The 24974-nt window shown below is 46.4% G+C and overlaps 2 protein-coding genes across 2 annotated transcripts in view; one reads left to right on the top strand and one right to left on the bottom strand.

Annotated features, from left to right (window-relative positions):
- ttc9b (tetratricopeptide repeat domain 9B) overlaps window positions 1-21295 on the top strand; it is a 31071-nt gene extending 9776 nt beyond the window's left edge. Inside the window, 2 exon segments of the mRNA XM_086164042.1 lie at window positions 17050-17232; window positions 17994-21295. Coding sequence (XP_086020168.1) covers window positions 17050-17232; window positions 17994-18088 — 278 coding nt within the window. The 3' untranslated portion in view covers window positions 18089-21295.
- map3k10 (mitogen-activated protein kinase kinase kinase 10) overlaps window positions 18527-24974 on the bottom strand; it is a 38495-nt gene continuing 32047 nt past the window's right edge. Inside the window, exon 12 of the mRNA XM_086164033.1 lies at window positions 18527-24530. Within this exon, the coding sequence (XP_086020159.1) occupies window positions 24130-24530 (401 nt within the window). The 3' untranslated portion in view covers window positions 18527-24129. The remainder of the gene's footprint in view (window positions 24531-24974) is intronic.

Genomic DNA, 24974 nt, shown 5'->3' with positions numbered 1-24974 from the left:
AAAGGGCAAAGACGAGTCAAATTATAGCAAGATCATCAGTCGATAGCGCTTCGGGGTAGAATATTAAAACTGAATGGTTCAACTGGCACAGCGTTTCCACACCTTTCAGCCTCAAAGCACTTCAGACTTGGTTATATTCAAACATTCAGGCCAACAGAGCTGCCCTGCAAAACCCTTTGACACTTTGGCGCGCAGACAGAAGGAGCCGGGAATCGAATTGGCAACCTTTCGACGGAAGGGACGCCAACCGAGCCGCAGCCTCCACATTGTTGACGCTTTCACAGCGACGACATGAAGATGTTCTCGGAGTGTAACGTTTCTCATCCAGCACGTGCGCGTGTGACATCAATCGTCCGTTATGGCATTTTGAAATATACCTGACAGATACGACGTTGCAGATTGACAGCACGAGCGATTTATCAAGCCAATAAATCGGACCCGGGCATTATACGGCCCGAGGGCCACATCCGGTCCGTTTTGCTTTTTTATCCGGCCCGCCAAACTATTTTCTTTGAATATTTTAATAGATGTTTTCAATCAATATTGAATTTAGAAACTCCTTATTTTTTTCCTTCTGTCTAACTTTGTATGGATAATTACATACAAAATAATGTCAGTACATTGAAATGATCATTACCGATTGTAAAGTTGAAATAAAATGCCAAAAAGAATGTCAATCTTTACATTTCAATTTTCATTTTGTTCACTTCGTATGGATAGTTACATACAAAATAATGTCAGTACATTTAAATGATCATTAACGATTATGAAGTTGAAATAAAATGCCAAAAAGGATGTCAATCTTTAGATTTCAATTTTCATTTCGTTCAATGTCCATGATACCTAGTTGGGCCGTGCATAAAAATTGGAAAATTAAAAGTGGCCCGCCAGACAAAATAATCGCCCACCCCTGAAATGAATAATAAGGTCAATTCTTGTTTTAATTTATTTTGTTTTAATTTGCTCCCATTTAATTATATAAGTTAGAAACACCAGGAAGTCCTGGTCACGTTCTACTGACAGGCTTTTGATGGTGTCTGCGGTGGCCACGCGTGGCAAGCGTGCGGTTTTACTTTTCGGAAGTAATTCCCTTTGTGTGTCAACCCACGGACAAAACAATAAATAAAATGAACGCGTCTGTCCGAGCTATTTTTAGCGCGCCAGTGTCAGTCATGACAGCTCAGCCGAGAGGAGGCCGAAGCAGATGCCTTTCCTTGACATCCCGAGATGAAGCCAGATCCAAGTGCGAGCAGAGGACAGAGAAATAATAATATTCGGCCTCTGTAAGCCGTCGGTAATGAAAATTCGCCGAGGCTATTTACGCGTATCTAACACCCCGAGCTTCCGTGGACGATGCAGAGTAAACCAATTGGCTGTTTATATTTATCCTCAGAACTGCATGCTGATAAAAAAAAAAAAAAAACAAGCTCTTCCTGGCGCTGAGTGCTCAATCACATGCCCCGCATGCCCGGGGGTCACATTGAAAACAGCCTGGATGCGATGGTGTGCAAATCGACCGGACCCGTTTTGCTGATCCATCATCGCGGGTGATCCTCTCTGAGAGAGGCTAATCTCTGAAATTGGACTCTGACGTTAAATAAAGACACGGGGGAAATTGAAAAACGTGGAGTGAAGGTGCGCATGCTGTAAGCTTCTTCATTCATTCATTCATTCATTCTCTATACTGCTTTTTCCTGCACTCAGGGCTGCAGGGGGCGGCTGTAAAATCGTCATAGAAAGACATACAACCATTCATCCGCTAATTTGCGTGCCATGTAGAGGCAAACAAACATTCACTGTCTCGTTCACACATGGAGACATACAGTCATTCAAAGGTGGAGGTCGCAGAGATGAAGATGCTGAGGTTCTCTTTAGGAGTGAAGAGGATGGATAGGATCAGGAGTGAATCCATCAGAGGGACAGCGCATGTTAAACGTGTCGGAGAGAAGGCCAGAGAAGGCGGACTGAGACGGTTGGGTCATGTACAGAGGAGGGACGGTGAATATATTGGGAGACAGATGCTGCAATTGGAGGTGTAGAGGAAGACCTAAGAAAAGATTTATGGACGTAATGAGAGAGGATATGTAGGTAGTTGCTGTGAGAGAGGAGGATGCGGACAATTGGGGTTTGATGGAAAAGGTAGTTTTACTATGGTGACCCCTGAAGGGAAAAGCCCAAAGGAGAAGAAGAAGAAGATTCACTCATTCACATTTCATATTGAGACATCCAACCATTCACTCACTCATTCTCCTGTAATATATTGGCATACAAACATTTAGCCTCTCTTCACATGTCTTTTAGAAACATACAACTATTGCCCTTTCATTTTCACCTCACAGAGAGGCATACAAGTCTTCAACTTCCTGTTCACACGCCATACAGGCATGCAGATAATCCCTCTGTCTGGACAATTAAGGGTCTCCAGTGTATCTCCTGCATGTCTATGGAAGGTAACCTCAGAAGGAGAACACCCAGAGAAGGCAGAGACACCACACAAGTAGGAGTGAGGTGGTGTGCTAACCTCTGCGCCACCCTGCCAGCCCTAAACGTCTTCACCGTACAGCATGCACAACATACAGTAGCTGTCAAATGAAATTCCCTGCAGCAAGGACACTTTAGAAACATTTGCAGAGCCAGTTTGGTTTTGTTCAGAAACAAATGTTTTATCACATCCAGAGCGCCACGTCGCCCGCAGCCTCACCGGGGCTCAGACGAACGCCCGCGTGCCGCCGAGATTTACCGCCCCGCCTCTGACGCTTCCGTCCGAAGCGCCATCTGTGTGATATGAAGAGGCTGAAAGTCAAACGCTTTTGTTTCCCCGTCACATCCTGATGGGTTTGAACGGCTGCCGAGCGTCGGGTTTGTTCTCTCTGACTGACGGACGTCGGCTCCAGTAAATGTCCACAAAGGAAACATTTCCGAGCGCTCGGTTTGCACTAGAGGCTCACAAAAAGCATACAAGGGCGGTTCATGCGAAAAGTTTGTACAGCGCAGAATATCTTAGACCAGGGGTGTCGATTCATTTTCATAATGGTCGCCCTCAAAGGGCCACAAATGGCACACAAATGGTAATGTTAACAAATGCAACTCCTCCTCATTCAAATCCAAAATGTTACATATGCATTTGCATAAATGTAAAAGAAATAATGTTTGCTAATTGCTATGTTACAAAGCTAGCTTTCAACGCTGCCGTGTTTTTGGATGCGGCTTTCGTGAACACATTCTGCTGTCATCGTAGTTTGGCTTTCAATCCTTGGACAATTTCTTCGTTTTTCTGGAAGGCTAATATTGGCATACGTAGCCTCGTGTTTGGTGTCAAAATAGCGACGTCGATTGTCCTCTTTGACTACCGACGCTGCCTCATAACACAAAAGACATACCGCATTTTCTCCTCGAAGCACAAACATGTATTTGTTTCCCAACTTTCTTGAAACAGCCTCCCGTCTGCATCAACGTTTCTCTTCCTGGACATTTAGGCATCATTTGTATTTCTCAATTCCGCTTGTTAAAAATGGTATTGATGTGGATATGCTTCAGTCTAATGGAGGGAAGCCGTCATTTCGCAGCTAACATATTCGGGAAATGTAGTTTATGGTCAACGCACCTTTTGACTTCTTTGTTTTAAGACAATCGGATCTTTTAAGACGTTCTTGCGGGCCAAATAAAATGACGTGGCGGGCCACATTTGGCCCACGAGCCTTGAGTTTGACACACGCTTTAGACGTTTTTTACATCCGCTGTCTTCATGGTAAGGTTTATTTTGTGTGCCAGTGTCCTGTAGTCCGGCACAGACTGCCATGACACTTTGGAATAATGAATTAATCACGTCTTTAACAATGGATTAAAAATGACATGTTTAATTTATTTAATTTATTCAATTTTCCATGTTGCTCGTTTGCAAACGAAGCCAGAGCGCATTCATTATCGTGCGTCATTTTCAGCAAACAGAGACAAACATGACCTCTGATGCCCGCTCACATCCCACAGGATTTGAAAATAAGCTGTTGTTCTTCTCCAACGCCTTCAATAAGTTCTTGGATTTTTGCTGCTTGGCCCAAGATAACAACATTTGTTTTTGGTCCGTTACATGTTTTTCTTTTCATGTTTTTCATTCATTCTCTATCCTACTTATCACGCACCCGGGAGCCTATCCCCGCCGTCATCGGCCGAGAGGTGGGGTTCCCCCTGGATCCATCTTAGGGCCACAACCGTGCACCCTGTCATTTAAACGACATACAGAAACTCAGGGTCGTACAGATATTTTACGTCTCACGCTTTGAGATTATGCGCCCGAACAAAGTGTCGTGTTTTTACCGGTGATGCAAAAAGCGTGTTTCTGCGCTTGGGCGGCATCCGGCCAGACCGAGCCGGTAGAAGCTGTGCGTCGGACAGACGCAGAGCAGAGGATGTAGCCGAGGGTCCTCTGAGCGAGAGGCAGGAGTCTGACCGGCGTCCGCAGATGAAATCACCCATCAGATAGCGGCCCGGCTAAGAGCCGCAACAAAGTTATGTCTCTGCCAGTGATTTCAAACACATATGACCTCAATAAACGTCCGCTTTGAGCTTTATTAAGCTCCATTTATGCGGTTCGAATGCCTGCTTTTACTCACAAGACTAAATGCAGCACAGAAAGTCCTGGATCCTGTTGATTCTTGGGCAGCAGGAGAAATAGAATCATAACTACATTTTCATGGACTGCTTTCCATCCTCCTCAGAGAAACTTGAGCCTGACACAAGACCCACGAATGCATCCTGAAAGCGGAAGTTTTATTACATGGAGGACAAAAAAAAAATGCCGGTAAAATGAGCAAAGGGGGAGTATTATGGGGTTTCTTTTTGTAGCTTTCTAGGTTACATAAATATTAAAGCGGACGAACATGATCTCGAGCCTGCGACTATTTTAGGAGGGCAGAGTGATGGAACATTTGTAAATTGATGGCGTGATTTAGAAGATGGTCACGGCCAGGATTGATCGGCTCCGCGTAGGAGGTTAGGCGGTGCCGATTCAGGCAAATCTTGGTGGAGGAGTGAAGCGTGAGCAAATGAAACACCTAAGAACAGGGGTGTCAAACTCATTTTCACAGAGGACCACATCACCATAATGGTTGCACTCAAAGGGGCCACATGTCATGGTAACAGTATAAATGTAACTAAATATAACCAAATGGAGTGGAAAATAAATATAACTACTCCTCAATGTGAAATAACTGACTTTATTACTCATCCAAATCCAGGATGTTACATAGGCATTCCCATCTTTCTTGAAACTTTTCTCCTTCTGGACATTTAGGCATCATTTTGGATTTCTCAATTCCACAAATGTAGTTTATGGCCAACGCACGCATTTGACTTCTTTGTTTTAAGACAATCGGACCTTTAAGACGTTCTCGCGGGCCAAATACAATGACGTAGGGGGCCACATTTGGTCCGCGGGCCTTGAGTTTGACACGTGCCTTAGAATTACAGCCAGGGTCGGCAGCAGGAGATGCAAACCCAGTTAAATTCTTCTCCTTTGTTATAACTGCAAGATCGGGCCGCTCAGCTCCAGCTCCGGGACCGTGTCATCATTATTGTTGCTTAGGAGGCAATCGCTTGTTAAAACTAGAATAATCCCCTAATAGATGATCTTTGTAACCTCCGGAAGGAAAAGCGCATCTCCCGCGCTGGGAGAATACATCATTAAGAGCGCAATTTGTCGCTCACACATATCTGACTCCTAATGAGTAGAAGCCCCTGAGAGTTCAGGCTGCCCACCCCCCGGGAAGAAACGCTCTTATTTGTAGATTTACTTTTCTGACGCTGAACTCTAACAAGAGATGTTATCGCAGGGTGAAAATTACTTCGCCGGGTTTCTTTTCTTTGCATTTCTATGTTGGTCGCCATAGCGCGAGATGGCTGACTCTCTGACCGCACAAAAGCCGGTTACTGCGGCGAGCCAATCTCGCTCTCACGCCAATTTCTTTGGAAGTATAAGTGTTTGCCATGATCCCGAAAGCAAAAGTAATTGCTTATGTTGGCACAGTGGTCTCTAGATTGTTAGCCTACCTCCGCGGAAGTCACCCCAGGCTCGTTCCGTGCTGCTTTTAATAAAGTCGATCAAAAGACGGAAACCCTCAATCCGGGGATCTGATCGAATGAGAGGGAAAACACGACGAATCAGCATAACACTTTTGTTTAGGAGGCTGAAAGTTACCCCGCCCCGCGCCGCTGTCACATGAATATGTATCAAAAGCAATCGCTTTAGATGATTAACAACCCCCGAAGTGAACATGGAAGCCTGTGAGACACACCGCCGAATGAGAAGCACTCAGGTGTGTAATTATTACTTTCTGATGTTTACTGGCGCTGCTTGAAGCCTCCCCGGCATCGAACAGTCACACCAGTTCTTGCTAATGTTAATTCACTGCGGTTGAGTGCGCCGTATTTCGCAGACTATTGAGCGCACCTGAACATAAGCCACACCGGCTTGAAATAACGAAATAAATATACGTGTACATATAAAGACCATGGGTGTCCACGCTGTAACATGAGATATTGACGGAAACATTTATCTTTTACTTTTGATTAACTACATGGCTGTAACATCCCTAAATACGTCCTGAAAATGCTTTTTTTTTTTTTCCAAACAGTGCCTGTAACACGGCTGATGAAAAGATGAATAATAAATAACACAAGGAAAAGTCCATCCATCCATCCATCCATTTTCTATCCCCGCTGCGTCAGACTCCAGCCGATCGCTATCTATGTCTTCCTCCTGCGCACTAAAACTATTAAAGTCGTCTTTTTCATTGTCAGAATTGAACAGCCTCAGAATCTCACCGTAATTTCATCGGCCCGACGTGACTAAGCTGAATGTTTACGCGGCGTGAAACCCGTTAGCCCTCCAAAAAATCCATAAATTAGCCGCCTCATTGTTTAAGCCGCAAAGCGTGTTAAAAAAGTAGCGGCTTATAGTCCGGAAATGACGGTAGTTACTGTATCTCTTCCACAGCTTTAGACGCTGCAGAAAGACCTTACCGACACAGATGTAGTCACCCCGCAACAGCCACAAAGAACTTCTGGCCTTTCTGTTTAATCTCTATTTACGCACATCTCTGTAAACTCCTTTGCAGTTGCCTTATTTACAGACTCCACTTATGAGCGGAGATGTCCTCTTTCAACGTGTAAAGCGATGTTACAAAGTCATGTGAGTAAAGGGCAAACGTTGAGTTAGTTTGCATAAATGAGAAGTGTTGGTCTCTACCTGATGGGGAAAAGCCTTTATCAGTAACTCACCGTGACTGAGATGTAGGAAGAGGTTGTTGCCGTCGGCGATGTGCGCTTTCAAAGAAGCTGCAGTCAAAACGCGCACTGATGTGGCACGACGGCAGAGGTGTCTCGGAGCTGCAGAATCTGCTCAAAGGGCATTTTTCTTCATGATAACGGTCCTGTTCGACAGGAAGGCGGGGGGAAGATAAAATTAAGCGTCGACACAGAAAGGAACGGCACAGTTCGACAACAAGTCCCCGAAAATACAGCGGCGCTATGTTAATCAAGCCCATCAAACGGTGGTTTTTAATTGCGCTGCAGTCCTGCGGGTCACATCTGAACTACGCATTGAAACAGATGCTCCGCAGTGACCTCACTGTGAAACCATAACCTATTTAACAAGGCCCTGACAGCCCATCAGATACGCCTCATCTTCCTCCATCAGGTTTTACGGTCACTGGCATCCACGGAGTGGCATTACCGGCTCTCAGCTACCCTCGCGATCGTCTGCAGAATATGAATGACATTTGATGAGCTTCGTGTTGAGCAAAGACCCCTTTTTGGGCCGTTTCTCTCAACTCCTGGAAAATTCCCTTGTTCTGTCGCTGTATTAAAAACACCCAAAGGGATCTAATGTCTGTCATTATGCCTCCATCTCTTGCTGTTCTAGTCTTTCTTGAATTTCTACTTCCCACTCTTAGTTTTAAATATGTATATATATACTGCTCAAAAAAATAAAGGGAACACTTGAACAGCACAATGTAACTCCAAGTCAATCACACTTCTGTGAAATCATAGTGTCCACTCAGGAAGCAACACAGATTCATTTTGACTTGTTTTAAGGACATTACATCAAAGTTGGATCAGCCTGGAGTTTGTTTTTACACTTTAATTTTGAGTGTGATTCCTAATCCAGACCTCCATGGGTTGATACAATTGATTTCCATTGATCATTTTTGTGTGGTTTTATTGTCAGCACATTCAACTGTGTAAAGAGCAAAGTATTTCATAAGAATATTTCATTCATTTAGATCTAGGATGTGTTTTTTAAGTGTTCCCTTTATTTTTTTGAGCAGTGTATAAACCTAGGCCATCATCTGCACAGCACAGTCCTCTTCCAGATTATGCTAAGACTGCATGCTAACTAGTTGCAAGGCACCAGAAATTAGTTTAGTGCAAATTTACCAAACCAAGAAATGCAACGTGACTCTCAAACAAATTCAACCGGTAGGTTTTCTTTTTTTTTTTCTTTTTTTTTTCTGAATTGAAACAATCTGCAATTACCTGCCGCTTCTGGTGCAATGGATTACCTTTAACCGCAATGTAACCCAAAGCTTTATTTTTTCCCAAATTAGTTTAAGCAGACGCACGACCTGAAGCGCTCAGTATTAGAGCGTAAACTTGACGGTGAAGGGAACGGGAGGCGAAACAGAGAGGCCGAGGAAACGGGTGGCGGCCGGACCGGACCGCTGTGTCACGTCAGCGCAGACGAGCCGGCGTGATGAAGCCAGCTCGGGAGTTGCGGCCCTGACCCTCTCAATTAGCACAAACGGCATTCACTCTGGGCGGACCTATTCTTAGCTTCCGCTCCGGCCGAGAACCGTGACATCGGCGCGTTGAATCACGTCGCCGATGACTGCGGGAACCGTGTTCGAGAGTGACGTCCGCGGGAGGGGGAGACGCCGAAACCCGGCGAAAGGTGAGAAGACGGGAACCGACATCTGACGTGTTGGAGAGGGGCGGCCGGGGAGAAACGGAGGGTGAAGGACGAGGGCCCGGCGCGGAAATTAGGAGTCCGCCATGTGAGGAGGCATCACGGAGACTGATGCGCCTCTTCGTTTGCCATTATCTTCCACAGAACTAATTACAAGGTGATGGACAGCGGGCTAATCACCAGGGCCGGGAGTGGCTTTAAATCGGTGTGATGAGCCTGGGGGGGAGAGCGAGGTGACCGGGAGAAAGAAAAGGAGTTACTACTGCAAAAACGAGGGGAAAGATTGGGCTCACTTTTTTTTTTTTTGCTTCTTAATTCCTTTTTTTTTTTAATCACAGCGCCAGACGGGCCGGTGCCCGGCGGCGTCCACCTTCGAGGGTCAAACCCGTGCATGGAAAAGGGTCTTACTGATGTCATGGCGTTCAGTTCGGTGCTTCTTATGTTCCAAAACCGGTCTTCCCTTATTTTCTGTTTGGTTTTGCCGTTTCAGTCTCGCCTTATCTGTCTCGTCTTGTATCACCATCCTGCCTTTCTCCCTCCTCTCTTTCTCTTTTCCCTCTCTATCCCCGATTCCCCCGGGCTTCGGAGCTCTTTCCGCTAAATGAAAACGAGTCTCGATGCAGGATCTGTTTTTTTTTTTTTTTTTCCCGAGACATGGCGCTTCAGGCGATCCGGCGAGGTTCCTGAGCATGTGTGAACCACTCCCACTCACTGCACCTCTCATTCAGCATTCATGCCACGGAGACACGTATGCAATTATATAGCGATCGGCAGACACACACACGCACACACACACGCGCAGGTGCCCACGCTCACATGCACACCGTTGACAGCTGTCACTGCATCTGGTGTGTTTTCTTAAGAAGGCTCAGCGATCCATTTACATCATACAATACAGTCTGTGCCGCTTTCCTCCCACTCTCTGTGTTATCGTGCCTCCGCCGAAATTTTTAGAGCCCGAAACACCGACGGCTACTTTCCGCGCTGAAAGCCAGTGTTGCGCCGTCCCATTAAACCCCCGATCACTCTTCTGTCCCTGCCCTCACGTGAGGCCTCTCATTAAGACAAATCTATCTGCCTTGTCCGCGCCGCTTGTTCCCTTTGTGCGGCTTCACATCTCATTATTCTTCCTCATTCATCTCCGACGGGCTCATAAAAAGCTACATTATTAATGAGAGAAAAAAACGGATCGGCAAACCGCATTTGGTATTATGCTGCTATTAAGGAGATCATCTACCTTTTATCCAGGGGTCAAAGTCTGAGCTAAGCCAAGCAGCAGATCTTGCTTCTAGATGCAGCCATGCATTATAGATGTCAGATTTTCCAACTTTCAGCTTGTGTCGCTGGAGGAAATGTAACTAAAAACTTTCATTCATTAGGTAGAAAAGATAGACAGACGAGCATCCGCCCGCTAATTCACACATCTGGGCGGTTCAGGGTCTCCACTGAACCATGTTTATGGACAGTGAGGCCAGAAACGTAAAGCAGAACCGCTAACCACCGCGCTGCCCCGCGACTCAAAACATTTACTCAATCACCTGGTAATCGAGTCACAAAATAATAGCAGTCTTGATAGCCGTCATTGAGGAAGGGAAAATCAAATTCTAAAAATGTAGGTGTGAATGTTGAGCAGTTTGGACGATCTTCTAATTATCACGATGGGGGCGTCGCAAAGATTCCTGAGATGCAAGTTGAACTACTGAGGTTTTGCGGTGGTTGCAGTCAAAGTTGAATCAATATAAAACAATAATTACATCTATATTCAAAAATAGCTGATATATATATATAAGAATAAGAACAACTTTATTTATCCACGAAAAACTGACATGTTGAGTAAGAAGCCGATTCAGGACAGAAAATGTCTCAGTTATTACAAAATTATAAATTTATGCCTATGAAGACAAACAAAATAGGTGATAATGTTCAGTAAACGTGATGAAGTCGCATCCGTTAACGGTTGAATTATTGATTGAAATGTAATTAGATTTAATTTAGACTCACCGAGCACCTCGGTTGAATAATGAACGCTAACTTCTTGCTTCTAGCCAGACCGCTTTGTGTAGAAAGTGCCCGGATTGCTTTACAAATAAACTGACGTGGTCAAAGTCAAGGATAAACAAGAATAAGTCAAACTGCTCCACCGGCCATACCCATTGATTACCGATCATATGGTGACATGTCAATCGTCTGAGAGGATTTTGGCAAGCGCGAGGGACTGGTGTCAACATGAAAATACCAGCTGCGGTGAGATTTCAGCCTCTCTGGCAGCCGTGAGCTTGTCAGCATCGATGCATCCCGAGGGCAGATTCTAAAGTTGGATTGCTGCATTTATTTGCAGCGTCACTGCTACCTTTGTGCTTCCTTACTGCCGCTACGCTCTGATCACCTGCTCAGCTCTCGGGCTGTTTGACTCCCACGCCATCACTCCACACACCTCGTAACAACTCCCAGCGGCTCGAAACCTGAATGTCTGGGACAAATCGCAATGAAAAAGACATAGAGAGGAAAAAAAAAAAGATAGACGCCCTTCTGGAATTGTATGCACTTATATTGTATAAAAAAAAAAAAAAAGAAAATATATACACATGAAATAGATTAATCCAGATCACAAAGAAAGGGACGAATAATAATAATAATAAAAATAATAATAATTATTATTATTATTATTGTTGTAATTTATAAAATGCTAATACTACTACTCCTACTACTACTACTATTAATAATAATAATAATGATAATGATAATAATCATTATTATTATTATTTATAAAATTCTAATACTACCAAAACTACGACTACTACTACTACTACTACTACTACTACTACAACCTACAATAATAATAATAATAATTTTATTATTATTATTATAATAATTGTTATTATTACGATTATTATTATTATTATTGTTGTTGTTATTGTTATTATTATTGTTATTTATAAAATTCTAATTCTACTTTGACTACTATTACTACTGCTACCACTACCACTGCTACTACTACTACTGCTTGTATTAACAATAATAATAATGATATTAAGAATTATTACTATTATTTATAAAATTCTAATACTACTACAACTTCACCTACTGCTACTACTACTACTACTACTACTACTACCTACGATAATAATCATAATAATAATAATAATCATTTTTTTATTATTATTATTATCATTATTATTACAACTGTTGGACATTATTATCATTGATGAAAATAAAGGGGAAAAAATCCAGTCTGCAATGACATCATCTGCCAATACGTGAAGAGACCTAACCATTTCATTTCCAAGGGAAATAAAATGTCCTCTATTTTTTCATTAGCTTTATTCATAATGTTTACAACAATAAAACCGTCAAGTGAGTAATCGACGGCAAGAAATGAAGATTTGGCGACAGAAATACATTTCCTCGGAGCTCTCCTCTCATGTTAATCAGTTCAGGACCCCATTAGATTTATTGGCGAGCGCTTGCTGGGGCAGGAGAGGTTGGGAGTGTCTGCCAGGACTCAGACCCCCAGACTGCCCGTCTCCACGGATGGGACACCTTAGGTCAAGGAATATTGCTCGGCCGTATTCCGTCCGACGTCCCTGCCCGGCCCCCCCGCCCCCGATAATCCTGTCATTATCGCACCCCTAATGCATCTCACCGCATCGCGTTTCCTCGGCCGTACCGTCATCCATCTGCCTAATGTGCCTGCAGGGCGCGGCCGGCCAATCGTCGCCCGCGCACAACACTTTCGCGTCTGAATTAATGCACTCGACTTCATTTTGAGTCCCACCCGAGTCTCTTCAGCCTGCTTTTAAACCAATATTTGTCTGTTTGACCCACGAGTTACTCAAGTGAAACGTCACGTATCGGATCGGATCGACGCGAGACGCCGAGCAGCACGGGGCAGAAATGTTCGGCAATGAGAGGCGCGTCAGTCACAATCAACTCTAACTGCATCAGCCATTAGGCCATTACGGCCCGTAACTGGATCCTCCTAAAGCTCTGCTCACGTCCACCGCTGAAGGGCAGTGATGGATGGGCGCGCGTCGAGATGAGAGACCCGTGACGCGGCTCGACGAAAACAAACAGAAGAGCCCGTCGAGAGGGGGTTTTAGCCGAGGACCCAACGCGAGCGGCGTCCCGGACCTAATTGCTTCTCAGGTACTTGGATTTTCCCTCCAGCCATGTGGACAATTCTGAAAAACTGGAGAGAGGAGCGTCTTACTCACAGCTGACGGCTGCTCCGTATCAGCCCTCTAAAATGACTCGTAAGCGGATGGCTGAACATCTGATAATTTCCGTCCCTCGAATAAAGATGTCCGACCCCCCGGCTCTATTTCCACGGTTTTTCCATATTTGCACTCCCTTCCTCTCAAACCCTCTCCTGTCCGGTACTGATACAAAGGAAAACTGATTTTATTTTGAAATGGGTGGAACATCCACACACAAAAAGTGCTTCAAAAATAAAGATAACTTATTTTACAAAATGTAAACTCGCATGACGTTTCGACCAAATAGGCTCCTCCTCAGACGCTTAGAAGAAATATGCGTTAAAAAGCATATTATTGCTGCGCCATTTTTTAAGGAGATGATCATGTGATTGATTCCCTACCTTTTTTTTGCACCTCTTACGGGATTTGTCAAATTAGCAGATTGTTAATATGATATATTTAACAAATGTCATGCAAGTTTTCTGTATGTAAAATAAATTATCTTTATTTTTGGAGCACTTTTGGTGTGCAGATTTTTTTCAAACCTTTATACTATCAACTTTTTTTTTGATCAATTACCCATCCCTAACCGGGCAGCGGATGTGCGTATTTTCTTTTTTCAAGCTCTTGGATTCTGTTTGACCCGCAGCACCGTTTTGGACCGTGAGTCACCGTGAGTCAATGACTTATCATGAGACTCTGACGCCACTTTTTGATAATGCATGTGAATCATCATCAGATTAATATTTTACTTCAGAGCCGGTAAACGCTGTGGAAACTTTTAAAAGCATCCGGTTCAGTATTTCGGACAACAATTGGGATAATATACCCAGGTAGGGAGATTTTCCCAGCTCAAAGCTGCAGGTGTGCTGTTTTCAGCATTTACCGTCGCAGACAACCGGGTCGTGGATTAGAGCAAAATCACCGCCGAGGCACAACCGAAGTGACGCGTTGAAGATCAGACCGGCCGCTGGCGCCAGGGAAAGCGGTTAAGATGACGCCGGAGCTATTAGAATTATCTATGACTGTCAGGTTCGTGGCGATACGCGCACGGATGGGTTCACCTGTCCATCTAAAAGTCGCGCTGAAGGTAGAAACACTCATATGTTCAAATCGATAATGTGGAGAGATGTTGTCTTCCGTGTGGAGTTCAGACCCCAGGCTGTTCCACTGCCAGACAACACTCTGAGCTTAGAGTAAGAAATAGCCAAACACATTGATTGTTCTCCAACGGCTCCGTCCCCTGACGCCCACCATGAATTATTCAGTGTTTTGCACTCGTGTTGTTGACAGGGTCTGACTATCTTCACGAGCAGGCCTCCGTCGTGGGGCGGGGGGCGGTTGGAACGCGGGTCCGTTTGTCCTCGCTGCGCCGCGGCTCGGCCGCAAACGCGCAGGTCTTTTTCACGCGTGATCGTAAATCCGTTCACATCGCGAAGCCGCAGGAAGACCGGAAACAAGCATTGAGCCGTTAAGCTCCAGTTCTGCGCTTTGGCCTTCACTTTTTCATTTTATGGGAGTCGACTTATTATTAGACTTTCCACGCCCTCAATATATTTAATGAAGAAATATGGCGCGGCGTTCAGCGCTCTCACCCCGTGGGGAGGAGGCTCCCTCTTCGATTCCAGCGTGAGATCTCCCCCGTCCTTGCAGACGTTCTCAAAAGCCTCCTCACTCTGCAGCTGACAAAAAAAAAAAAGGAGAAAAAAGACCCGTGGAGATCAAAAATATATCAGATTTTAACAGATTCAACGTCAACTCGCCTTTCGGAGCCGAGGATTTTGAGGATCGGGCCTCATCTATTAGAGTAGAGTAGTAGAGGGAGTGTTGCTTGACCTGTGAGGGGTTAAAGGTCAAAGTTAGAGGTCATGGTAAGTCAACGGGACGCCGTCATTTCTGGACTAAGCCACACAGGCTAAAAATCTCATCTTTGTTGTTGTTCACTCTGCTGTCTGTTTATTTGTGGATGTCTTTTGCTATCTTTTAATTGTCTCTATTTATGTTTATACTCATATTTATTGATACTTAAATTGTTGCTTATCTTATCTTAAATAAACAATTAGTGCGTATATAAAGCCCGCACTTATCTGTAAGCCGCAGGTGTCCATGTTTTAATGTGAGATATTTACGAAGAAACCTTTGTTTCTACTTGGAAATGCTTTTTTTTTCCAAACAGTGCCTGTAACACGGCTGATAAAAAAGATTCATAATGAATAACATAAGGAAAAGTCAATGCATCCATCCATTTTCCATCCCCGCTTGTCAGACTCCAGCTGATCGCTGTCTCGGTCTTCTTCCTGCGCACTGAAACCGTTAAAGTCGTCTTCTTCTGTGTCGCAATTGAAAGTCCTCAGAATTTTACGATCCGATGTGACGAGGCTGAATGTTTTGGCGTCATGAAGCTCGTTAGCTCAAAAAAATCCATAAATTGGCCGCATCACTGTTTAAGCCGCAAAGCGTGTTAAAAAAAGTAGTGGCCAATAGTCCGGAAATGACGGTAGTTACTGTATCTCTCCCACCGCTTTAGACGCTGCAGAAAGACCTTACCGACATCCACTAACATCTGGCAGTCGTCACAGATATAGTCACCCCGCAACAGCCACAAAGAACTTCTGGCCTTTGTGTTTAATCTCTATCTACGCACATCTCTGTAAACTCCTTTGCCGTTGCCTTATTTACGGAGTCCACTTCCGGGCGGAGATGTCCTCTTTCAACGTGTAAAGCGATATTACTAACGTACGTGCGTAAAAGGGCAAACATTGAGTTAGTTTGCATAAATGAGATGTGTTGGTCTCTACCTGATGGGGATGCTTTTATCAGTAGCTCACCGTGACGGAGCTGCGGGAAGAAGTCGTCGCCGTCGGCGATGTGCACTTTCAAAGAAGCTGCAGTCAAAACGTGCACTGTTGCTGCCTGACAGGTAATAAGAGGTGGCATCATTGTTTAAGCCGCGAAGCACGTGGGGAAAAAAAGGAGCGGAAATTACGGTCGGTGCACCGGACGAGGAAACATGACCTTGTGTGACTGACGGCTCCGTCGCCCATGACGATCTTGACCTTTTTCTGTTGGCACGCACACAAAAAAACCTATGTAACGCCTCTGAGTCAGGGCTTTTAGCAGACTCCCCTCCCCTCCTCACCCTCCGGCCTCCCACCGGTCTCACCTCCTCTGCTTTACGTTAACCCTCAGTAACGCCCCCGCGAACCCCCTCCACACCACCGCCTCCCACTCCTGACTCACTCTTCCTCCCGGCTCACAGTCCCTGACTCATGTTATCACAGAGCTGTCTGTGTGTCAAGGGCAGATTCAGAAAGGGGGAGGGTCGAGGCGGCCGCGGTAATTTACGCGTGCGCTTGCATCTTTACTAATGAAGTTATTCACGTTTTAGCCGCGGGCGCGTCCCAGCTCGGGAGAATAGCTGGAACTAAAAGAGAGAAAAATAAGTGGGGAGACAAACAGCGTGGTCCCGCTTGGCCCGGCAGACTCACGCTCACATCCCGAAGGAGTTACGCCGTGTTTTCTTTCACCACACACCTGCACAGGCAGCGAACCCAGCGCCACCCCCAGATGAATTCCCTTTCTTCAATCCCTCTCCTGTTTCTTTTTTCCGTTCGGCAGCGGCACGCCGAGACGCGGCTCTCCCTCCCGGAGGCTCAAACCGCTTACACAACCGTCCGGGCCTTATTTTACAGCGCCAGCCATTCAGTGCGGGGTATTTATAGTCCGGGAAAAGAGAAAGCCGGACACCGGGTTTTGCGGGTGTGAGATGTCAGCAAAATGTGTAATTCAATCCTCGCTTAATGAGCTGAATGTTATTATCTGCGGGATTAGCATCACTATTCTTGCTATTTTGTGCAAGATGCTAACCCCCTCCCTCCTTCTTCCTGCCAGCGTGTCTGTTGCAGTCTGAGCTGGTGAACTACGAGCGGGTGAAGGAGTACTGTCTGAAGGTGCTGGGACACCAGAGAGACCATTTCAAGGCCATGTACCGCGCCGGCATCGCCTTCTACCACCTGGGTGACTACGAATGTGCCCTGCGCTACCTGCGCGACGCCAAGAACCGCGAGCCCACAGGTGAGGATGAGAGCGAGGAAATCCGTCGAGGAGGCAGAAACGAGCACCGGAAGCGCTTCGTTTGGCCGTTCGACAAGAACCTGATTATCAAAATGAAATTTTCCTCGGGTTCTCGGACGCAAATTCGGTCCTCAACTTAATTCTTATGAACGATCTTGGCACCGCGCTCATCTCTATTACCCTGGAATAATCTTGAGAATCAGGTAAAATGCAAGAGAAATGTCTCAGAGAGTCTTAAAAGCAGGCGAAGATCAGCTTTGTATTATATTGTTACCGCTATTCTATTTTGTTAGCGCTTCCCTTGCACAGCACGAAGGTCCCCGGTTGGATTACAAACAAACTGAATGTTATTGTAATGTGACGGTTTACAAAGGTGGAAACGATCCCTTCCTATATTTCTCTCCGTGACTCTAAATAAATGATCATATTTAGAAACAAAATAATACTTGCGCTTGGAGACATTTTTTTTTAATATATACCCTCTCAGCTGGAAGTCCATCTTGCACCCCGGCGACGGCCGGGCCGTTTTCGCACAAACAGCAGAATTCCCTGTCGGCGATGAGCGTCTGTAAATCATAACAGATGATCGCGACGGCGTGCGTGAAGCGGCGACCGCACAGAAAGGCGCGATGTTACTCGGAGCGAAGAGAGTCCACAGCAGAATCTTAAAGTGCACGATTTATCTCGGATTGCTTTTGTGGGGAAGATTTCAAAACCTCACCTTCATCGCTTTCAACACCTTCTCCACCCTTTTCTTTCAGACACCAACGTGCTGCGGTACATCCAGCTGACCGAGATGAAGATGAGCAAGAGCGGACAGCGGGAACGGGAGAGCGGCAAAGAGACCCAGGGCTAACCTTTGACCTTTTCACCCTCCCAGCTCCTCCCAGTCCCGCATCCACCCCTGCCTCCTCCTCCTCCTCCTCTGCCGATCCACGCCGGAGAGCCGACCAATCGCCCGCCGGCGATTTGCGGGAGACATATCAAGCGCCGTCTGCAGAAAAACACCCTCCTATTCCATTCCCTCTCCCCCCCCGTCCTCCCATCTTCTCCCTCAGGTGCTGCGGTTCCTCTTCCTCGACTCAGACAGCCGAGAAAAATCTGAAAAAGAAAAATAAGAAGTCGCCGAAACCTGCTGTATTATAGTCGTAGAACGCCGCCGGATTTAAGATTCAAATCACAGAACCGATTAAGGGACGCTCACATGGTTTAGTAAACGTTTGCTACGTTCTGTTTCCGCCTCCGTCCTCTCTCTCTCTCTCTCTGTCTGTTTGGATCTCTGGGAGAACGCCAGGGTTGCGTGGGTCAGCAGAGGATCCTTAGGGGTGTGTGTGTGTGTGTGAGACACATATCAAGACCATCGCCCAATGTGATTGTACACAAGACTGTGGGATTAATGAACACCAGTGATCTTTAATTAAGTCCAAAAAAAAAAAAAAAAACGCAACAAAAAAAGCCGCCTCTTTACTTAACTTCTCTTTTTCTTTTCGGTGGATCTCCATTTCTGTTTCTTCAATCCAAGGGCTAATTCAATGTTCGTCATTTGTTACCGAGCTTCTTTTCCTTTTGCTCCCGCCGTCCTCAAGAACTCTTTAGCTGCTGAGATCATTCTCAGCCGGTAGACAAGCTCCTGCCGTTTGTGGAAACTGGTGTGTCCTTATTCCGTCTGAAGTCTCTCTTGGGTCGTGTGTCGTCGTCCTCGCTTTCCGAAGCCCCTCCTTCCCTCAATGATGTCACAACGGAAAATAGCCACTGGAATCGGAGTCCCGTCAGCCGCCCTTTACGAGACGGGAGGTTTCTAGAGCGGCGTTTCTCTCGAGGAAATCCTAGCTCCTGTCCGTTTAGCGCAGGGAAAACCATCACACCCGTCCCTGCACTTCAACACGCCATCCCTCCCCGCCGAGGAGCACGAGCCTCAGACGTCGCCATCGGTCGTTCGTGGACGTTCAAAACCGGGCGGCGAAGGGGACATCCATCGTTCGCCGCCGCTCCTCTTGTGACTCGTGAAGCCCGCTCGTCGATGACGCCGATATCGCTTTCCTTGGTAGCTTCAGCATCGGCTCGGACCTTTTTCCCCCGCAGGCGGTCCAACCGCCGGTTTGCGCGAGCATGACCTGAATTTCCCTTGTCTCGACCCCGGGAAACCTCGCCTACCGCTTTTCCTGTGTACAAGTCCCATCTCCTGCATGTAACGCGTGGCTCCGGAAAGTTTATCCGAACGTACGGGACGGGGATCCGATCTATTGCTTTCTGTCATGGCATGTGGCCAAAAGAAAAATGAAAAAAAAGAAAAAAAGACAAGAAACCGTCTTCTTGTGCCGCTGTTTCGTCCATTCTGCCCGTCGCTAAACACATGGGACGGATGAGAGGGTCGTTTCGTGGATCGGCCGCAGTGAGAATGTGGAAGGAAAAGGAAGATTTCCCTTCCCCCGACGGGCTCCTCGGTTCTGGAGAAACCACGTCATCGTACGGAGGAGGCCGGCATGATACGGAGAGGCCAGCGCAAGAAGTAGGCCAGATTGTCTGACTTCAGACATCAGACTTTGAGTATTTACCCAAATGTAACTGCGGGGCGTCTGATTTTAACCCCAGATGGGCCGCTAATAAGCTTGAGGCCAAGCGAAGGGGTCACAGCAGAACCAAAAGTCTTCGGGAAAAAAAAAAAACAACACAATCCGACGATCCTCGGGTTTAAACTTCGAAGAAGAACAAGAGAGGAGGCGAAAGGGGAAAAAAAAAAAACAACACAAAAAAAAAAAAAAAAGCTTGACGACCTTTGAAGCAAAGATACACGGACGCTTTTTCTGGGGCGCTGGAAGAAACCAAACAGTAATCAAACACCCGCTGAGCTCTTTGAGTTTCACGCTCTGGCAACACTGTTTCGTCAACGCCGCTTTCAAGTCTGGGACTAATTGGACCGATAGTATTGCTATTATCACGCGATGAACAATAATGTGATTGTGAATCATTTGCTCGGCGTGGAAAAGACCATTGATCTGCGACGATTCCTTCTTCGTTTTTGCTGCCGGATCTCGTTCATTACTTGAGATCTGCCGGCGCACGTGTTTCTTCTTTTTCCGCGCAAACAAACCCATCGCCTCGGGTTACTCGTCCTCGGCTCTTTATGATCTGCCGGCGTTCGATCAAATCGCCGCGCAGTAACGTGGAGATCTCAAATCCACAAAAAGAAAAGTCCTCGCGGTTAATATTTGATTTGTTGATACTCAAAGTCCAACACGTCTCCAAGGTAAATCGTAAGATCGGTGCGGTCGACCGCTGCGCCGGCCTCTCGGGGATCGGCCTCCTCCCGCAGCCCTCTCTCCAAAGCGCCAATCCGCCATTTTGTTTATATGTGTGTATGCGTGTGTGTGTGTGTGTGTGTGTGAGGGCGTGCTAAGTCATTTCAGCTCCACGTGTAAACGCAGTCTAGGGGGGAAACTAGTTGCACGGCGAACGGCCCGTGCAGGCAGACACGCGGTAGGGACGGGCGATCTCTGCCTCGGTGTAGCTTTGAAAACAAAATAAAAAGCACAACTATAAAAAAAATGAGAAAAAAAGGAAACTTTTAATTACTGGCTGTTCTTTTTTTGCAATTTTTTTTGTTGATGTCATTTGAGGTAAATGTCTGTCAGATGTCAGAGTAGTTTTCTTTTTGTGGATTATATAATACATATGTACAAAAAAAAAAAAAAGTTTTATGGTTGTGAAAAGCTTTACTGAATTACTTTATCGACAGTGAAAAGAAAACGCAAGAGGTAGAAAAAGAGAATTTTAAAAAGCTCCTCCGCGGAGCTGCTTCGTGACAGTGTCTGTATTTGTTGGTGTTTCTATCCTCCCTTTCTCTGCGGGATCCGGGGGGCGGGCCGCTCCCGAGCCGCCCGACCTGCTTCGACCAGAAACTCCAGATTTGTTTTCGGGTTGTTTTGTTGTTTTGTTTTTTTTTTTTTCTTCCGTTCCACGTCCGAACACTTACGGGCCTCCATCGCCGGTTTTACCGAACTGCTAGCCCGGGGAATGCACTATCGATTGGAAGATGAAGATTATGAATAAAGTTTCAAACAAACCCGGATGATGTGGTCATTCAGAACGGAGAATTAGATCTCAACCGTTCCAAGACGGAAGGACGGGGGTTCGATTCCCGGATCCTCCCGTCCGACGCCGAAAGACACCGAAACCCCTCCGCTGACCCCCGATGCCTATTAGACTCCATAAGAATGCGACGCTGCAGAAACTGTGCATCGAAGCGGAGGGTGGGGGGGGGTTTGATGACCTCATCGGGGTAATGTTCTCTGACAGGACAAAGCTGCACACACACACACACACACACCGAGGTGGATTTACAAGCTGAGCTGCAAGATACGAACCTGCGGTCTTCACATCTGTCCTGGGATTGGATAATGACGGCGTTGCAATGCAGATTTAAACTATCCTTTAAGTATTTAATGGGTTTACTTTAGGGACTTAATGAAATCAGATTCAGGCTAATATGGAGGAGGCGAGGGGGAGAGCTGGGGAAACACCGATCCAGGTCTTCACCTTCATCAACATTTACGCCCGCTCGATGAAAGAATGGCAGAAATACAGTTCTTGGGCAACGAGAAAGGATGGATGGATGGATGGATGAGATGGGACGCCAGCAAGACCTTACCACTGGAAAGGAGTGTGTGTGTGTGTGTGTGAGCTGTGAAACAACGCTACCGATTCCTCTGCGCGAGCTCTTTTAACGCCTCTTTCTCTGACACACTTCATTTCCAGGCCCATCATCATCTCCCCCCCCCCCATTTTTTTTCTCTTCTCTTTGTTGTTGCTTTTAATAGCATCGCCATGGAAGTGAGGAGAGGTTGCTAGGTAACTGGCTGGCGTCTGGAGGGGTGTTTGATTGGTGGTCACACTGACAGACACAGCAGTTGGAGTGTGTCTGGATGTGTGTTTGTGTCCGCCGATTGTCGCTTGTGTCAGAATGCGCCGTTCCACCTGAGGGTGCAAACGCGGTGCTTTTACGATTTTATCATTTCCTTACAAACACCGGGCGACGACGCCTCTCCGTCTGCTTTCTGACGGTAACGGCAGTGTCAGGGAATGACAATCGGGATGCGAGGGGGGGGGGGGAGATGCACACAGCCGGGGAAAAGGTATGACATCATAGGGCAAAGCGACGCCACCTACTGGATCCCTTCTGCTACTGCAGCAGGGATCTTCTCTGCAGGTGACATGCATCCAATCTGCTAACAACCCGGAGCAACGGGCCGCGTTTCCCGGAAGCGGGGTCGGATTTACGTTAAAGAAGCCGATGCAGAACCGACAGCCGAGCATCTTTCTTCGTTTTCGTTTTTATTCGCCTGTCTGGTAGATCATTCATCACATGACAAACTCCTCATTTCACCCCGAAGAGTCACAGGTCGGGACCGGAGACGACAGGGATGTTTCATCGAGCTGATTCATTGCCTTTTCCTCAAATTTTCCTGTTATATTAACAAATATATACAGATATCCCAGGAAAAAAAAAAGAAAACAATATCATAATATTTCATTATTTCCAATAATAACATTAAACTTAATAAATACTCAGTGTTTGTACCCACATGAGGAGAATGACTTTGGACTATCCGTGTGTGGGATAGTCACGATCCCACACAAATAATAACACGCAAACGCATATCTGCACGCACACACACACACGCACACACATATACTGTCACACACACACACACACACACACACACACACACACACTCACCAGGAGAAAGTGAGGTTAAACACCACCTGCGGCCAAGATTGACTTTTCCTTTAGCTGTTCGCTGCAGTAAAACCACTCAGGAGGGGAGAAGGTGTGACCGGAGGTCTGCAAGCCGGGTCCAGGCGCTTAAAGTCCAGCCGACGGTGCAAGCAGCAGGCGAGGAGGAGATATCCAGATTTCCTGAATGAAAATGAGGTCAAAGTTGTTGTTTTTTTTTTCTTTTTTTACCCAGACATCAGGTAGAATTTACATCCCCGAAGTTCGATGAGTGACTTTTGCATCCCGGGTGAGGATCCTCCTGAAGCAACACGGCGAGGACTGCGAGAAACCAGAGAAACGGACAGAAGAGTGTGTGTGTGTGTGTGTGTCTACATGCACTGGAGGAAAAAAAAAAAAAAAAAAAAAAAAGCACCGGCCCATGTAGTTCATCCACATGTTGTAGTTAAGACACACATTCATACAGAGATACACACCTGGTCTGTCGACCCCATAGAAAAAAAAAAATTTTTTTTTTTTTTTTTTTGCAAGGAGATCACAGCGGGGATGGTGTGAGCACTGAGAAAATAAACTCTGTTTTTTTTTTCTTTTTTTTTTTTTTTTTTTTTTTTGGACTGTACAAGGCTGAGGAAACAACCAGTGCACCGAAAAAGGCTTTTCCCCGCCTCGGCGTAGGAGGGGAAGGTGGGGGCCGGAGAGGAAGTAGAGAAGGATGACCCCCATCGGAGCAATGACACATTAAGGATGAAGGTTTTACAGCTGATGTGTTACGGAGCTCTGACTTTGGAGTCGAAGGAGACGTTAGTGCGCCGACGGGAACGATTACAAGGACACTCTCGTATTTTGAATAATTCAGCTCCTCCTGTTTCACCGCCGAGACGACGGGCCGGAGCCTCTTTTTTGGGAGCTGGACGCCGGGAGAGACGCCGCTCCGGAGGAAGTTAGCAAAGTTTCAAAAGTACTGGAATGGCTTTTCGGATGTTTTAGAAGGAGACGCCTCCTGGGGATGATGGGGGGAAAGGGGCAGGCAGCGGCGCTTCCTGGAGGAGGAAAGCGACTGGGTTGCATAGGAAGGGGATGGGGAGAGGCGAAGCGTCAGACTTGTCAGTGAGCGCGCTCAGAAGCTCCAGCCTCCTCCTCTCTGCACGTGGCTGCAGAAAGCACTACGAGTACTGCTGTCCGCAGAGAGTGGCGGGCTGCAGCTGCCCGCACAGAGGAACCGTGTGGTCCGAACTCTGGCCTTCCACGTCCATGTCCATCAGGTTGGGCCGCGCGGCGCTGGCGCCGCTGTCCCCCGAACCCAGGGGGCTGTCGCAGCTGCTGCCGGGCGATGAGCTCAGGGTCCGGGAGAGGGAGCCCAGCTTCCAGGGGTCGGGTCGCATCTTGGCCGGGGTGGGTCGCGGCCTGGGGGCGAACTCCAGCGTCTTGGGTCGCTCCGGGGGGCTGATGAGGCACGGCGGGGCCGGCTCCGGGATCGGGGGAGCGGGGGCTTTGCGGCGATGCGGGACCGGGAAGATGGTGGAAGGGTCGGGGAGACGAGGAATATCCAGCATGTCTTGCCCTCCTGGATGACAGCAGATCATATTAAAGTGTTTGAAGCATCTCTATATATAATACACTGCTCAAAAAAATAAAGGGAACACATAAAAAACACATCCTAGATCTAAATGAATGAAATATTCTTATGAAATACTTTGCTCTTTACACCGTTGAATGTGCTGACAACAAAATCACACAAAAATGATCAATGGAAATCAATTGTATCAACCCATGGAGGTCTGGATTAGGAATCACACTCAAAATTAAAGTGTAAAAACAAACTCCAGGCTGATCCAACTTTGATGTAATGTCCTTAAAACAAGTCAAAATGAATCTGTGTTGCTTCCTGAGTGGACACTATGATTTCACACAAGTGTGATTGACTTGGAGTTACATTGTGTTGTTCAAGTGTTCCCTTTATTTTTTTGAGCAGTATATATATTTACTATTTGATCTACAAATCTCTCTG

The sequence above is a fragment of the Fistularia commersonii genome, chromosome 18 (assembly GCF_037954325.1).
Source record: "Fistularia commersonii isolate RoL2024-O1a breed Wild chromosome 18, RoL_Fcom_v1.0, whole genome shotgun sequence".
Lineage (NCBI taxonomy): Eukaryota > Metazoa > Chordata > Actinopteri > Syngnathiformes > Fistulariidae > Fistularia > Fistularia commersonii.
The sequence above is the reverse complement of the archived record's forward strand: the minus strand, read 5'-3'. Positions and strand labels throughout refer to the sequence as shown.